This window comes from Lepidochelys kempii, chromosome 2, assembly GCF_965140265.1.
Source record: "Lepidochelys kempii isolate rLepKem1 chromosome 2, rLepKem1.hap2, whole genome shotgun sequence".
In the NCBI taxonomy this organism is placed as follows: domain Eukaryota; kingdom Metazoa; phylum Chordata; order Testudines; family Cheloniidae; genus Lepidochelys; species Lepidochelys kempii.
In genome coordinates, this window is record NC_133257.1 from 22,015,547 (window position 1) to 22,033,735 (window position 18,189).

The following is an 18,189-nucleotide window of genomic DNA, read 5'->3' on the forward strand; positions in this document are numbered from 1 at the left end:
GCTACTCTGCTACTCTTCCTGTACATCTTTTTGTAAGATCTCATTCATTCACATAGATTCGGCTTCCATTCTCATCCCAATGACTCTCAAATCTGTCTTTCTGCTGTCTCCCTCTATCCAATTTGGCTTTACAGCATCTCTCTTTGACAACATCTTCTGGATGTCTTAGCAGCTTAAACCTAACATGGCCAAAATTGAACTCACTATTTTTCTTCCCAAAACCTTCCCACTCAACCCTTACTTGTCACTTCACAATATTACCATATTTTTTTTGCTCCGAGATCTAACCTGCACATCACCTTTGACTACTTCTTCTCCTTTGACCTAGACATGTGGGCCCAAATTCCAGTGTGGGTTCTTCTTCCATAACGTTTGTGAAATCTGACCTATTTCTTTGTGTACATGCAGCAAAATCTTACAGGTCCTCATCTCCCATTTTGATTACAATAATCTCCTCTTCCCTGGCCTCCCTGACACCTCCTTCACTGCCTCCCATTCCATTAAAGTGCAGCTGCCAAGGTATCTTCGTTGCCTGTCATTATGACCATGTCACTCCTTTTTTGAATCCCTCCACAGTTGTCATCGTCTCCATTACAAGAAATTCAAGTTCTTGGGCTCTCTTTCAAGACCCTTCACAGTTCTGCGCTCCCTCCCACCCCCACTTATTCACACACTCTTCTTTTATTATGGTGTGTATCCCACTCCTTGTGCCTTGCCACTGTCAGCCTTGTCCACCTGCATATATATTCCTCTCCACCACTCTTTGTATGTTCCCTGACTTGGGGCAAAAAAACCCAACCCACTGAATTAATTTGACATGTTACCCTGATTGCTGTCCTTGCACATTTATATCTTTTTTTTTTTGTCTTCCTATATTGTAAGCACTTCAGAACAGGGTTAGTTTCTAATTATGTGCTATTGCAGTGGCTAGCATAATAGGACCTATTTCCTGATTGGGGGTGCTACCACTGTGCAAATGTGTAGCAACTGGACTGTGAAAACCCTGGTAATTTCTCTCCATTTTTTTCCTTAGGGTAAAGCTATTGGAGTGACCATTGGCTGCCTTTTAGGAATGTTTCCTTTGTTCTTCTTTGGAGATGAAGAAAAAAAACTGGAAGAGAAAAATTAACGTTTTTACAATACAAATAAAAATGTAAACTAATGTACCTCAATTATTCAATTATGCTGTCAGAATATTTAGGAATTAACTGACAGTAACAATGTATAGACCTGGGAACAAAACATTCAGCATGTTGTTTTATGGATACACTAATTTATTGTGGCTTTGTCTTATTCAGTACATCTTTTTATAAGATACCATTTAGCTTTTTATTTAAAGTAAGTTGTTGAAATGTTCTCACTTATAGTAGCAACTGACGTTTACTGATTCCCTCTCACCTTCATCCGGTAACAGGATTATTACTTACTTGCCTGCTCTGGATGTACTGTGTAGGTTTTGGGTTTCCACAGCTGCTGCCTAACTTGTAAATGCATGCCAAAAAGGATCCTTTATGGTCTCATCAGGTCCTCCAATCCAGACTATCAGTGGGGCCAGTTGGCAGGTGATTTGGAATGATGTTATTAAGCACTTTTGCAGTTATTTTTTTCCTTTGAGCCACCATTTCACATTTCCTCAGGATAGGCCTGTTTCAGCAACCCCCCACTGTTTGGTTTGCACTCCTTCACAATTCTAGCTAATGTGGCTTACAAGCCATCCATTACATGCCATCACTTCTTGACAAGGTAAGTGTTTATAGTGGTGCCTTGTTACCAGGCTCATCCTTCAGAGTTTATACACAGTCACCCAATTTTTTTCCCCCCGAAGCAGTATTTTGAGAATCAAGTTTAAAGTTAGTGTGTGGAGTATCCTTTCTTTCATCTAACCACCCACTCAAATATGTTACAGCACCTACTTGCAGTAAGCATAACTTTCCTCTCTTCCTGGACTTTCACCAAACTCCAGGAATTCCAGCTGAGCCCCTAGTGGAGTAATTATGTGCTCCTGGTAACTGGATCAAAATAATAACTGTGTTTTGTACAGCATAGCAGATAGGCTGAGAAGAGCTGTAGACAAGGGAGGGATGTCTTGAGATGAAACTGGAAAAGGAAAGTTCTGTTTGAGGTGATGATACATACAGGAAGTCTTTTCCAGATGAGTGCACAGGACAAAAAATGAGGTTGAATGCTTCGTGCAAAGGGTATGAACCTGTGCTGTGTTCTGTCCAAGAAAGATATGACTTGAAGATCTGTTTCAGTCAAATTAAATCGGATTCCAGTGTGGCAACTCTGGACACTTTCCAGACCTGCCAGTTCTACAGGTTTCCCTGTAGACCACAGATTTTCAAACCATGATATGGATTTGTGGGGAAAACCTCTAATATATGGGGAAATAGCCTCTGTTTGGTTGTTCTTTCCTATTCATCTGCGTCCTGGGGAACAAAAGCCAACTGGAGCTGCTACACAAGCTGATGGACAGTCTGGTCTTTAGTCTGTGGAGCACACGAGAGCTCTGCTCCACTATCTATTAGCTGGGTAAGCAAAGGCTTGAGGGCTGGTGGAGTGCTCAGCTCTTCGGTCTTAGAACTGGCTGGGGAGCTGCTGCTTTCTGCCAGCTCTGCAGTTCCCCTTGACCTCCCGCATCTGCCTATGTGCATTTGCCCTCCCATGAGTCTCTAGCATCAACCTACCCACCCTGGCCCCAGCTCCCCTCTTACCTTAGGAGTCTTCTGGGACAGACCCTGATGGCCTGCCCCTCCCCTCCATAGGTCTTCATGTGGTACCTGGCTGACTCCCCATCTCTAGTCTTTCGGGAGCTGAGAACAGGGAACCCTCTGCCTCCCAAATCCCAGAGCCCCATGGCCTTTAGAGGCAGGGACATTGCCTCCCAGGCACTGAGCTCTGCTGACTTCAATCATACTAGCCAGGAGTAGCTCTACTCAGTAGTTGGGGTTTTCATACCCATCCGATGGGAAACCCCCTGTTGCTGGCAAACTCCTCCCATGGGGGTGGAACTGTCTTCAGCAGCCAGGGCTGGAGCCAGCAGAGTTTAATGCCTGCAGAGCCAGGGTGTGGATTAGGCAGTGTCCCCCACTTGACAGTCCCCCAAACACTGGAGATAGTGGGTAGCTGGTCCCTCCCAAAAGCACATAGGTGTGGGAAGCCATCGCGGGGTGAAATGGGGAGAGAGGAAAAGAATAGGGAATCATAGGCCTGGGATGTTTATCGGGAAGGATGGAACTTCCACGCCTGGGATTCCCATCCTTGCCCTGGGCTCTGTCTGTAAATGGTGAAGCCTATGGTATGCTTTCCCTCCTCTTTTGTAATGTGGGAGCTGGCTTAGTGGAGGGATTTGTGGGTGATGGGATGACTGCATGGATTGAATTGGGTATGAGGTGCAGGGGTGTGTTTTTGTGTGTGTAATGGGTGGGTGAGGTGTTCAGCACAGGTGGGTGGAACATGCATGGGTGTGTGAAGTGAGCAGGTACAGTTGGTGGGTGTGGGGCTGCATGCATAGAACTGTGTGTATATGCAGAATGAGTGGAATGAAGGGGGGGGTTGGTGGAGGAATGAGTTGTCTGGGTAGTATATGAGTAACGACGTTGGGTAGAAAGATGGGATGGAGTGAAAGTGGGTGTGAGATGAATGCTAGATGAGATGTATGGAATGAATGTATGAAGTGGGCATGAGTAGAACAAATGGACAAATGTATCTGAATTTATGTATCTTTATGCATGTTCATACAACTATAGCTAAATTAAAATCTACAGGGTTTTTTATTTGCAAATGTTTGCAGGCATGGTTTCCTAATTTAGAAACTCAATATGATGGTCTTTCTCAGTCTTTCTGTTGAAAGCTATCTTAAGATGAATGAGTGCACATGCCAAAAATGCTTAAACAGGTGGTTTCTCTGATTAGTCAAATTCGAGGTGGGAATCAGTCTGGATTAGTGGATCTGATTTGCCGAATATAATTCACAGTTAAAACTAGACCTTTGTTTGTTACTTTTGCTGTGATGGCATTTATTGGAAAAGCAGATTTGTGTTTTTTTTCCTTTTTTGCCTTATTAATTTTACTTATTTGCAGCCCTGTATAATCTTTTATGTTTATGTGGTGAGTGATGAGTTAAGTTGCAATTACCATATTAAATATTTTTAATATTTCAGTATATGACCCATCTGTACTATAATTATAAATTCCTTATAGTTGCCTACAAAGGAGAGGATCCTCTCTATGTACAATATGGAAGAAGATACCAAAAGCAGGGTAGAGCTAGAACACTTTATTTTGGCAGCTCTGCATTCTTAGATGAGTTTTTCTAATCTATAAGAAGATAGTAACAATTACATTACATCCCATGAAACTAAGTGTTTTGTTTGCTGTTGGAAAGACTTTATTATTACAGCCCTTATTTGTTTAACATGTTTGATTAGCAGCTCGCCTCCTGGGTGGTAAATCTGATCTCCCTCTTGACCACTTCCAGAGGCCCTGCCACAGCAGTACCAGCCCTTTAATCCTAATAGATGAAGAAGGAGCAAAGAAATACTATCAACTTGTTAATAAGCTTTGAGATAGTACTGATAAAGCAGTGTCTCAAAATTGCACTTTGCACAAAAAGATGACTTTTCATAAACTTTCGGTTGATATCCCCTTAATATGTAATATCAGTTCAAATGTCCCTTGTTGTAGCATAGTATAATCTTCTTTCCAGTATAAGTTTTTGTGTTTTATGAGGCACTTGGATGCTTTAAAATTGATCATCCAGGTAGTTGTCTTGCCTGGAAAGGACACTTTGATTTTCTTCCTCTGCATATGTATTCAGTTTGCAATAAGCTTTTCTTCTTTTGACAACTGTTCTTTCCTGTTTTTTTCTTTACAAAGCTATAATTAGTCCCTTTAATATTTTTTTTAAGATGGAGAACACATAAAACGCATTTTGGATAGCAATCTAACTGTATTCACAGTTATTTTGCTATGGACATGACATAATTCATCAATTTATGGGGGCCATCTAATACTCATCAAAGTGTAACATGTTGCTGAAGATAAGTACCATACTCTAATGTATAGTATTTTGCACAGAATAGTTTCAGCAGTGTTTCCCATTACAATATTGGCATTGACATTTTTAGGCAATACTCAAGCTTCTGTACTTCACTAACCGATTTAAAATTGGAACACTAACTTCATTCTCATTATTTTGAGAGCTTGCAAGAACAAATACATAGCTAAATTCAGCTGTTGTAGTAGTGCTCATTTAAAAATGACAATATTAACTCCATGTACTATTGTTTATTACCTTGTGCATGTACATTGAGTGCATTTTGTTGATACTGTATGGTAAACTATTGTTCTGCAACCAGTGTTTTTAACAAGAAAAGATGAACTAAAAGATCTTCAAAGAAGTGAATGTGATTTTGTTTTAAAACTATTGAGCTGGCCATGAAAAAGTATAATGGGCAGGCAGCACGTGGTTGGAAATAGTCTTGGGTGTCTCAGACCAGCCGTGGACAGGGAGATCATGAAGGTGACTCCCTAGGTCTCCCAGGATTTGGGAAAGGAATAGTGAATACTGTGGGTGAAATCCTGCCACCTTTGTCACCAGTGGGGAAGTTCTCACAGTTTTCAGTGGGGCTAGATGTCCCCCTGTATGTGGGATGGCTCAGCAAGGCTACAAGATTAACCCATGTACCTCAGTAGTGAGAAAATAGGGTATCTGCCTGATTCAGAATGAGGGATTTGTGCATATTCAGTATTGTGAATCTCTCAGCATGTGTTTTTAGTAAATGAACAAGGGCAATTCTGAGAACTCTGGCTCTGTTCTTAAAAACACAGATTTGAAAAGACCAAGCATATAACAGAAGAACTACCATGTTGTCCGTACAAGTTTTTTAAGAGACTTTGTTCTTACCCTATTTATTTCTATCAGTTTTGTACTGTATGTAAAATGGGCCTTTAACATTAAAAACTTGGTAGATGTGAAATTGTTTATATTCTGAAATGGTATGTCTTTCATTGTAACTTTTTAAAATTTCATTATCAGTGTGTTTTTAACAAATGATTCAAGTGATTACTGTAGTTTGAGCAATTCCTTTTGCTTCCATTGCCCATGATAGATTCAGGGACAAGTTTTTAGAAATAACCAGCAAAAACCATGCATTTGATAGTATGGTGTCTGCCAAACTGAGAAATATCTTATTTTTTATGAATATTGTGCGTACCTCGGTGTGTTTATGATGAGTTACTTGGTATAGGGTAAGATCAAAAGGGGTTGTTAGAGGAACCAAGCGGGAAAAGGAAAATAATCACCTAGATAAGGAATGTCTCAGCCAGGTTATTAGCTGTAAAGAAACAACTTATCTGGTGCTGACAAAGTTACACAGCTGCTTTGTCAAGGCTGATGAGAGACAGAGAGAGAGAGAGAGAGATCAAAAGACTCAGTCAATTAAAGGATTTGCCCTGCTGAAAGAGATGGGGAGAGAGGATTGTCAGCAGACTGAGGCTGACACACTGATAGACTGAGACAGAGAGGGTCTGTGAAGATGCGAATTAAGGCTCAGAAGGGAGGTCAGGAATAAGCTGGACCTACCTCAGCTGTGCATAGAAAGGCTGTGCATCGGTAAGTCAGAATACATATAGGACACTTTTTTGCTTTAACTGCTTTTCCTAAATGCTGAGTTCCCTTTGGCAGATAAATATTACTTTGTTTTGAAGAAGCTGTTTCAGTATCACTATGAACTTATTCCATCACAGGCTCCTGGAGGAAGAGGGCTTACATGTGCCAACCCCAGTTGGTGCCCCTCAGGTTAACGCAGCTGATAAATGGGGCTGCAGCCCAGAGGTCAATCTGAGTGGTAAGACTGCATGGTTCCACCCAGAATGAAGTGCTGGAAGCCAGGCCTGTCATGTGAGGAGAGCACTTAAGAGGGACTGAAAGGGCTCTAAAAGCGCAGCTCACCCTGTAACCATGACACATGATTATCAAAACTTATCTTTGTATATTTCTCATTCATTGAATCATAAAAGATTAGGGTCGAAGAGATCTCAGGAGGCCATCTAATCCAATCCCCTGCTCAAAGCAGGACTAATCCCAATTAAATCATTCCAGCCAGGGCTTTGTCAAACCGGGCCTTAAAAACCTCTAAAGATGGAGATTCCACCACCTCGCTAGGTAACCCACTCCAGTGCTTCGCCACCCTCCTAGTGAAATAGTTTTTCCTAATATCCAACCTAGACCTCCCCTACTGCAACTTGAGACCATTGCTCCTTGTTCTGTCATCTGCCACCACTGAGAACAGCCTAGCTCCATCCTCTTTGGAACCCCCCTTCAGGTAATTGAAGGCTGCTATCAAATTGCCCCTCATTCTTCTCTTCTGCAGACGAAATAACCCCAGTTCCCTCAGCCTCTCCTTGTAAGTCATGTGCCCCAGCCCCCTAATCATTTTTGTTGCCCTCTGCTGGACTCTCTCCAATTTGTCCATATCCCTTGTAGTGGGGGGACTAAAACTGCACACAATACTCCAGATGTGGCCTCACCAGTGCCAAATAGAGGGTAATAATCACCAGCCCAATATGCCATTACTCTTCTTGGCAACAAGGGCACACTGTTGACTCATATCCAACTTCTCGTCCACTGTAATCCCCAGGTCGTTTTCTGCAGAACTGCTGCTTAGCCAGTCAGTCCCCAGCCTGTAGCAGTGCATGGGATTCTTCCGTCCTAAGTGCAGGACTCTGCACTTGTCCTTGTTGAACCTCATCAGATTTCTTTTGGCCCAATCCTCTAATTTGTCTAGGTCCCTCTGTATCCTATCCCTACCCTCCAGTGTATCTACCTTCTCCCCCCCCCCCCCAGTTTAGTATCATTCACAAACTTGCCAAGGGTGCAATCCATCCCATCATCCAGATCATTAATGAAGATGTTGAACAAAACTGGCCCCAGGACTGACCCCTGGGGCACTCCGCTTGATACCAGCTGCCAACTAGACATTGAGCCATTGATCACTACTCACTGAGCCTGACAATCTAGCCAGCTTTCTATCCACCTTATAGTCCATTCACCCAAGCCATACTTTTTTAACTTCCTGGCAAGAATACTGTGGGAAACTGTTATCAAAATCTTTGCTGAAGTCAAGATATATCACGTCCACCGCTTTCCCCATATCCACAGAGCCAGTTATCTCATCATAGAAGGCAATCAGGTTGGTCAGACATGACTTGACCTTGGTGAATCCATGTTGACTATTCCTGATCACCTTCCTCTCCTCTAAGTGCTTCAAAATGGTTTCCTTGAGGACCTGCTTCATGATTTTTTCCAGGGACTAAGGTGAGGCTTACCAGTCTGTAGTTCCCTGGATTCTCCTTCCCTTTTTTAAAGATGGGCACTACATTAGCCTTTTTCCAATCATCCGGGATCTCCCCTGATCACCATGAGTTTTCAAAGATAATGGCCAGTGGCTCTGCAATCACATCAGCCAACTCCCTCAGCACCCTTGGATGCATTAGATCCGGACCTGTGGACTTGTGCATGTCCAGCTTTTCTAAATAGTCCTTAACCTGTTCTTTCACCACTGAGGGTTCCTCCCCATACTGTGCTGCCCATTGCAAAAGTCTGGGAGCTGTCTGTGAAGACCAAGGCAAAAAAAGCATTGAGTACTTCAGCTTTTTCCGTATCATCTGTCACTAGGTTGCCTCCCCCATTCAGTAAGGGTCCCACACTTTCCCTGACTACCTTGTTGCATGCTCGGGCAATATTTTTATACTCCTCCCTAGTCATCTGTCCAAGTTTCCATTCGTAAACTTCCTTGTATTTAAGCTCACCAAAGATTTCTCTGTTAAACCAAGCTGGTCACCTGCCATATTTGCTACTCTTTTTTCACATCAGGATGGTTTGTTCCTGCGCCCTCAATAAGGTTTCTTTAAAATACAGCCAGCTCTCCTGGACTCCTTTTCTTCTCATATACTTTTACATGAATATTCGTGTTCAAACAGCCCAAATTGTGTTCTATTAGATTAGACAAAATAGGCCTGTTGCTCAGTGAAGGGGTGTGTGTGGGGGAAACAATAACAGAAAATGTGGAAATGGCAAAAATGTTAAATGGCTTTTTTTATTTTTCATCAAAAAGTTTAGTAGCGATTGGACATCTAACATCATGAATGCCAGTGAATACGAGGTAGGCTTAGAGGCTAAAATGGGGAAAGAACAAGTTATAAATTACTTAGACAAGTTAGATGTCTTCAAGTCACCAAGGCCTGATGAAATGCATCCTAGAATGCTCAAGGAGCTGACTGAGGAGATATCTGAGACATTAGTGATTATCTTCAAAAGTCATGGAAGACTGGAGATTCCAGAGGACTGGAAAAGGGCAAATATAGTGCCCATCTATAAAATTAGGACAACCTGGGGAATTACAGATCAGTCATCTTAACTTCAGTACCTGGAAAGATAATGGAACAAATAATTAAGCAATTGATTTGCAAACACTAGAGGATAAGGTGATAAGTAATTGTATGGATTTGTCAAGAACAAATCCATGTCAAACCAGCCTAATAGCTTTCTTTAACTGGGTAACAAGTCTTGTGGATGGGAGGAAGCAGTAGATGTGGTATATCTCGACTTTAGTAAGGCTTTTGATACTATCTCGCATGACCTCACAAACTAACTAGTGAAATACAACCTAGATGGAGTACTAGAATGTGGGTGCATAACTGGTTGGAAAACCATTCCCAGAGAGTAATTATCAGCGGTTTATAGTCAAGCTGGAAGGGAATGTCGAGTGGGGTCCCTCAGGGATCATTTCTGGGTCTGGTTCTGTTCAGTATCTTCATCAATGATTTAGATAATGGCTTAGAGAGTACACTTGAAAAGTTGGTGGATAATACCAAGCTGGGAGGGGTTGCAAGTGCTTTAGAGGATAGGATTAAAATTCAAAATGTTCTGGACAAACTGGAGAAATGGTCTGAAGTAAACAGGATGAAATTCAATATGGACAAATGCAAAGTACTCCACTTAGGAAGGAACAATCAGTTGCACACATACAAAATGGGAAGTGACTGCCTAGGAAGGAGTACTGCGGAAAGGGATCTGGGGTTCATAGTGAAACACAGGCTAAATCTTTGTCAACAATGTAACACTTGCAGAAAAAGCAAACATCATTCTGGGATGTATCAGCAGAAGTGTTGTAAGCAAGACACAAGAAGTAATTCTGCTCTCTTTCACGCTGATTAGGCCTCAACTGGAGTATTGTGTCCTGGGCATCATATTTCAGGAAAGATGTGGACAAATTGGACAAAAAGTCCAGAGAAGAGCAACAAAAATGATTAAAGCTCTAGAAAACATGACCTCTGAGGGAAGATTGAAAAAGGTGGATTTGTTTAGTCTGCACAAAAGAAGACTGAGGTGGGACATAACAGTTTTCAAATACATAAGTTGTTATAAGGAGGAGGGAGAAAAATTTGTTCTCCTTAACCACTAAGGATAGGACAAGAAGCAATGGGCTTAAATTGCAGAAAGAGAGGTTTAGGTTGGACTTCAGGAAAAACTTCCTAACTGTCAGGGTAGTTAAGCACTGGAATAAATTGCCTACGGAGGTTGTGGAATCTCCATCATTGGAGATTTTTAAGAGCAGGTTAGACAAACACCTGTCAGGGATGGTCTAGATAGTACTTAATCCTACCATGAGTGTAGGGGACTGGACTAGATGACCTTTCGAGGTGAGGTCCCTTCCGGTCTTATGAGTCTATGATTAAACTACTGAGTTTTATATAATGTTTTTGCTACAGTGAACTTTTTTTGTGTTCCTTTACTAGACTGTCCTCCAGTCCTTGGGAGAAATGCCCATTAATTTTCATGCAAAATGCCCATTGAAATAAGCAATACAGGAACTGAGCACTTAAGTTATAACCAATTACCTTGGTTCCTTTCATATGAGGTACTACAGGTGAGTGTGTTCAGTACATTCACGTTAGGGCATTTTCTCCTATGCGGAGGTATTTAAATGGGTACTAAATGTGAAAATTTTTAGGAAGTAAAGTCAGCCAAACTTTAACAAATATATAGGCAAGAAGTTCAGCTGCACTCTAATTTTGTGCCTGATAACTTGCATTTAAACATAAGCATTCAGTTAAATAAGCCTTTGGAACTCCGCTTTAATCATTTTGGCTCTTTACTTGATTTACTACTTGTCGCTCAGTAATTGAAGCACAGAAACAAATGCCACAGATGCCATTCATTTTAATACAAGCGACTAAAATAAATATATTGAGGAAATTACATGGTCTCATTTAAAATGTATTAGTGTCTCTGGCATATGCAAAATCACACATTTCGCTGGCACCAGTAGTAAAATCAATAAAGTTCATATAAGAATGAATGAATGGCTTTCACAAATTAATAGAAGTTCAGTTACATGGATGGCATCTACCATGATTTTTACAGTAGCAGGCACTGATATCCATGGGCGTATCTCTTATTTTTGCTTCTGTACTATAGACACTTTCTAAAATTCTTCCACCTCAAAAGAAATCTTGGTTTTCAGTATTCAGTGGATGTCTGAATATTTTTTCCTTTGAAATCTTTCTCATTGCTGCTGTTTAGCGCTCATTCTTGACAGGCTTAATAGAGGGGTATGAACGATTTTGTACAGATGTTGCTGCTTCTGCTAGTTAGGTTACAATACCGGGTGGGTGTTAGCATTTTTGTTCTCTGCCGGTAGCCAACCCTGTTGAACTACTTTAGACTTTTAAAGAGAATAAAGGGCACATGAGAAAAGGAGCCAAGGCAAAAAAGCGTGTTTGCCATTCTTAGATTTGTTTTTTATTCCAGAAAATACTTTTAGAAGCATCTAGCTGAGCAGTGTCAATCTCCACGCTGTGAGCGAGATGGTCTCTAGCCAAGAAGCTGTTAGTTACAAAATTAAGCTTTTTGAGCATGACTTCTGTGAGGCCTTTTGTAATGATGCTGGTTCTGGTGGGACCCAACTGAGAATGTCAATTCAGGGCAAATTGCTTAAAGCAGGGCAGTTACAGTCCAAGGTTGGGGTTTCTATGCACACCAAGGCAAACCAAACCAGCCAAACAGAGAAGACTTCAGTTTTACCCCACTGCCTAACCACAAGTCACACAAGCAATTTCCCCTAGGCACTCCAGTTTCCCAGTATCCCCACCAGTGCCACTCGTTATGGGGATGGATGGTTATGAAAACCAATACCCCAGTAAAAGAAAAAAGCTTCTCTCAATCCCAAAGGACCAAGCCCCAGACCCAGGTCAATATACAAATTACCCACAAATCATGCTGTTGCCAATCCTTTAGAATAAAAATTCTAAAGGTTTATTCATAAAAGGAAAAAGATATAGATGAGAGCTAGAATTGGTTAAATGGAATCAATTACATACAGTAATGGCAAAGTTCTTGGTTCAGGCTTGTAGCAGTGATAGAATAAACTGCAGGTTCAAATCAAGTCTCTGGAGTACATCCACAGCTGGGATGGGTCATCAGCAATGTTCCCTCTAATTTTTGACAGGCCGTGTGTGCAAAAAATTTCTTCTGTGCAAATTGTGCTTCTGTGCAAATTTTTGTGCACGCGGTGTTTTGGATCTGTGTGCACGCACACAGCTTAGAGGGAACAGTGGTTATCAGTCCTTTGTTTAGAGCTTCCATTTGTAGCAAAGTCCCTCCAGAGGTAAGAAGCCGGATTGAAGACAAGATGGAGGAGCTGCAGCAGCCTTTTATAGTCTCCTGCCATGTGGTATCTGCTTTCTTTGTTCCAAAGACAAGCTGTCCATCACATGGCATGGAAAAACCTTAGAGTTCTGTCCATAGGCAGGTCCCTACATACCTTGCTGAGTCGCAAGTTGTATCTGCCTTCTCTCAATGGGTCAATTGTATAGCTGATGGTCCTTAATGGGCCATCAACCAGGGTAGGCAGAGCTGACACCAACTTGTCTGGGGTGTCACCCAAAAGCATAGCACAAGTTTGAGCTACAGACTGTATAGAGCCAATACTTATAACTTTAAATACAAAAATGATACATGCATACAGATAGCATAGTCATAACAAGCAAACCATAACCTTGTCTTAGACACCTTATTTGACCCCCTTTATACAAGATTTGGTGCCACTACAGGACCTTAGTTGCAACAATGATCTATATGGTCCCAGTTCTTGATCACACCTTTATGTTGATAGCAAGACTTACATTCATTGCATAGCATTACTCCTACTGGATCAGACCACTGATTGATCCAGCTTGGATTCTAGCCTTTGGCAGTTGCCAGAATCTGAGTCTTCAAAAGAATACAAAGGTCATCCCAAAATATACCTAGTCATTGGGACAATACATACATAGTATTCAGCAGTTCCCTCAGGCAGTTAATTTATGCCAGAAAGCACAGCAGAATTACCTTTAGCAATATTCTGCTTAAATGTCAACCATAAATATGGAATAAAATCATATTGTGATAATGTGTTTATAAGACACATCAGTTCTTGTAGTGTATAGTTGCCATTGCCCATGTTTAGAAATCCATCAGTACCCTGGAGGAAGAGAAACAGACTTCCTATTTCCCCTCTTGCATGAAGTTTACATATCTTGGAATACCCTACGGAACTTCACCATGGAAAAGTACAAGCGTTGTTCAGTGAGAAAGGATCTTGAGTATATATTTAACTAACCCTTAAGCCTTTCATGTGAATTGTATCTTGAAACATAAGTAGACTGAATTTGTTATTTTGTTGTACAGAGTATCTTTTGCAGATGTATGAATTGGTTTTGTCCTGATCTGTGCAGATGTAGTGAGTTAAATTTATTATTATTCATGTTTATTACGGTAGTGCCAAAGGACCAACCACAAATGGGGAGCTATTGTGCTCGGCAGTGTACAGGTGGACAGCCCTGGCCTGAAGAACTTAAAATCTAAATTGACAAGACAGACACAGGGTCAAAGGTGCAGGTAACCCTGAAACTGGCAACACACCAGAAAATTTTACAAATGATCCCTAAACCGGTCAGTGGTAGTTTAGTTTTCAGGTGGGGTCAACCCCAAATTGACCTGCTCATATCCACTCAGAATTCTCAGTGTCATCTGTATTGACCAGGGCTCAGAAACCAATTGCTATCAGATGCATTCCTGCTGGATTGAAGCAGTCATCTTTGTGCTTTCTCTCTATTCCTTTGATACGCAGAGTCATAAGGAAAATCAGGGAGGACTGAACAAACAGTATCCTCCTAGCACAAATGTGGCCTTAGCGGTATCAGTACACAGATCTTCTGCAGCTGACCAGAGAACTGCTGGTTCTCTGAGTTTTCCCTTGCCCAGACCTCCTTTCTCAACAGCAAGGAGAATTTGTTGAATTTGAGACACTTCACTTAGCTACCAGGAGGACAATCTGCTGATTTCCATGGATTGCTTGTGTTCACAGAGAATTCAATCAGTGCTGTTACAGTCTAGGAAGATCTCTACCTTGAAGTGTTGCAGACTAAAACGGATGAGAATTTGGTGTTTGGTGAAGGACAATGAGTTATCTCTGTCACAGGTGGGAGTTTCTGCAGTTTCAGAGTATCTCTTGCATTTAAAATCACAGGGTTTGACAGTAGCTTCACTAAAGGTGCCTCTTGCAGCTGTATCTGCCTCTCAGATATTGATGAGAGACTAGCCTCTATTCTCCCACTCCACAATCTCTAGGTTTCTTATGGGAATGACTAATGCCTCTCCTGCTATTAGAGGCCCTTCCTGAGTCTCCAACATTGATGGGCCCACCTATGAGCCCCTCTCTCAAGCTTCCTTAGAACACCTAGCTATCAAAATGGCATTTTTAATAGTCTAGACAAAGTCGTTTGAGACTTCACCCCAGATTTCTGCCTTAAATGGACTCAGATTTTCTGCTGTCACAGTATGTGTCCTTCCACAGACTTCATGCCCATCCAGGAGAGTTCTATTTATTTTTTTTAAGATGTGCAAAGGTCCCTGTGTTATTATCTGGGCAGGACTAAGCCCTTCAGAAAGTGTAACATTATTTGCTACCTGTGGGGAAAGATGTAAGGGACAACCTATTAGTAAATCGACTTTGTGAATGGATTAGGAGGTGTATTAAATGTTGTTTGGTGAGAAAATCAATACCCGTATGATTAAAGCTGCACTCCAGTGGGGGCTACAGCTGCCTCTGTAGCTTGTTTGAGGCCAATTCCTTTTGCAGACATTTGCAAAGCAGCAACATGGAGTTTGGGTCATACTTTCACTAACCACTGTCCATTGGACTTGGCATTGCGATCTGATGCTCGGTTTGGTAAGGGGGGGTCCATTTGTGCCTAAAACTCCTTGCCCGCCATCCTCTAACGCGGGCTGTGGCTTACTAATTCCCCATAAGTGGAAAAGCCCAGAGGCCCTCCAAGAATGAGGCTGGTTGCTTGTAACTGTTCAAGAGTTGCTGCTGTGCATTCACACCACCCACCCACCTTCTGCTCTGCCTCAGAATTCTTTGTGTGTCGGGGTCAGCAGGCTGGAGAGAGAGAACGGGGGTGACTCGGGTGTGGGGCAGGTGTACTCTTTTTCTAGACATGGCTGATGACCGCATAGCAAGAGAATGCTACTGCACCACTCCCCTCATCACCCCTACCACAGCAGACATGGCTTTCTATACCCCAAATCCCAAAAGTGTGACTGCACAGAGGCAACTCTCGGAGAGCAGCAGTTACGAGTAAGTAACCCCTCTTTCAATCCAAAATTCCCTGAGGGAGAGAGGCAGGTCACATGCTGTGCTGATATAAATGCTTGTCTTCGCACTGGAGTTGTGTTATTCGTCAAAGAATACATTCAAGGCCAATCAACCCTCAAAAGGAAGTGGTGTGCATGGTGGGGAGGAGGGGAATCATACATTCCCACCGTTTTAATATTCAGGCTTATTGTGACACTTGCTCTGGATACTCAGGGTTGGAAGGCACCTCGCTATCTCTTGCGCCTCGTGTGAGGAAGCCCTGTCAGTGCTTGCTGTGGGTCAGCTCCCCAACTCCACCAGCCACAGGCTTCACACGCAATGCCTGGAGGTCTTGCAGGCCCCGCTATTACTCTGCCAGTTAGCAACAGGCACACCCTGAGGGGAAATACAGGTGCAATTGCCCTGAACTGTGACAGCTCTTACTAACCTTTGTGCGAATTCCACACACAGCTTATGATCTGTTAACCTTACCAAAAAGTAGAGAGGAGGGAAATCAATTTATTAGCACCTGACTCACAACTGCATTTGTTATTCCAGAATGATACTGATACATCTGATTTCAGAGGAGTTAGTCAAGTGTTACCAGTGTAGTGGAGTGGTGAATGAGATTATCAGTCCAAATACTGCTTGGTCAGCAAATAGAAATATGGCAACTTATGTAATCGATTTAAAGAAGCCATTTATCTTCATTTTCAAACCAGTGTAAGCCATTTGTCCACTTTTAGAGTAATTGCCTGTAAATGTTTCCTTGAAATGAAGATCAATATTTAAAACCTTCACTACCAAAGTATACAAATTAGGTGATCATGTCACATGGCATCTTAACTATAAAAGATTGGAGACAGAGAGAGGGAGTTTTGTTGTTGGCTTTTCATCTCTCATTTTTAAATTCCAAGTTGATTTAAGAGTTTGGAAAGAAATGACTACATGTTGCCTTCTGCGTGGAAACACTTGTAGCACCATCTGATTTAAAAGATAACCAGCCATACATGCCTGTAAAACTACATATGCACAAAAGGTGCATTGACCTCGGGATTGCAGGGCAGGGCAGTACAGTCCCCTAGGTTGCCTTGTTGCAACAGTCAGCAGGTGCAGGGAGGAGGAAGAGGAGGAGAGCTCTCACTAGATAGTCATGGTCCGTGAAAAAGGCGCTTGGCTGGCTGGGGAACAGAGCAGCTGATATCACCAAGAGACGCAAAGGAAGGCCTGTTCCTGTTCTGCCTCCCATTGAAAATACCACCTTTTGTTCCCTGTCCTTGGAGGTTGTGTTAGATGTATTAATACATTTGCAATCTGTTTATGCTTGCAAGTTGCATTTTGAGTTTCACAGGATGCTGTGGTTCCAAGTATTTTTCATTGGCCACTCGGAGTGCAACAATTGTGTGGATAATGTGCCTGGATACTCACAGACTTTGTCACTGGTATGGAGATTCTTGGATCTGGAAAATTTCATGGGTGTTCTGCAGGCACTTTGCGGACCTCTGAGGCATCCTGTGAACTTTTTACTTTTGCAGTTTGTTGGCCTGGGTGCTTTGAGAACTGATGTGGTTGGTTGATGATGCACAGCCTGAGACTGTGGGATTTCAACATCAAAAGGGTGAAGGTGGGTGACAGAGGGATCACCACAGCCCTTTCTCCCTTTTCACTGCTGCCAGTGCAGGTTGGCCCAGGAAGTGTCCTCTTATAAAATGAATAAAGTTGTGGCCACTTGGCCACAAATTCCAGAGGTCTATGTCTGTCCTTATTGGCTTCTACCATCCTCAAAAAAGATTTTAACTACTCAGAGTATTCAGTAGTTTCACTTTAAAATCCAACGGTGTGTACACTTTCTGACTTACCTTGTCTTTATCTCATTGTCTTTGATTAGTCTCTCTAGGTGAAGCTGTTAATTATGCAAGTGTTAAGCAAATACAACTTTGCACTGGATCAGTGGAAATAGCATTGAATTTTAATTGTAAGTGCGGTAGCTTAATGACAAAGGGGATGACACATAAACAAGTGACTTCTTTTGAAACTTTCCAGCAGGGAACTGTTCCTTATTTCTATAGGATTGTTCTTGGTGACATTATATGTGGGCAGCAAATTGCAACTTTTGTTTTCATTTCAGCTGCTGTGACAAACACTGGAAGTGTCAAATGTTACAAAATAGCTCGTAGTTGTTAAGGCTTTCTGTGAAGAACAATCTACTGAAATATCTTTGTGGTGGTCTTTCCCAATCTGTAGAATGCATTATCATTTAACAAAATAAACATTTACTAACATGCTTATAATTAACATCGTTGAGCACTGTCAGTTTGGCATTGTTGGAAGATGCTACGATATGGTGTGGGATAAAAAGGGGAGTTTTACAGTGTTGAGCACTGAGTAATTTTATCACAAAAATTACTAAACATTTGTAGCCTAGAGAAGCAGCTCCCAGACTTTATTGGTTCCTGCACCATCTTCAATTTGTTGTGAAGTGAATGGATGGAACATCACATCA

General features: G+C 41.9%; 1 protein-coding gene across 2 annotated transcripts in view; it reads left to right on the forward strand.

The window, feature by feature from the left end:
- Nucleotides 1-5,981, forward strand: part of TMEM65 (transmembrane protein 65) — a 54,447-nt gene extending 48,466 nt beyond the window's left edge. For both annotated transcript variants that reach the window (XM_073330167.1, XM_073330169.1), the window contains one exon: nucleotides 1,034-5,981. In XM_073330167.1, the coding sequence (XP_073186268.1) occupies nucleotides 1,034-1,129 (96 nt within the window). In that variant the 3' untranslated portion in view covers nucleotides 1,130-5,981. The remainder of the gene's footprint in view (nucleotides 1-1,033) is intronic.
- Nucleotides 5,982-18,189: the final 12,208 nt, after the last annotated feature.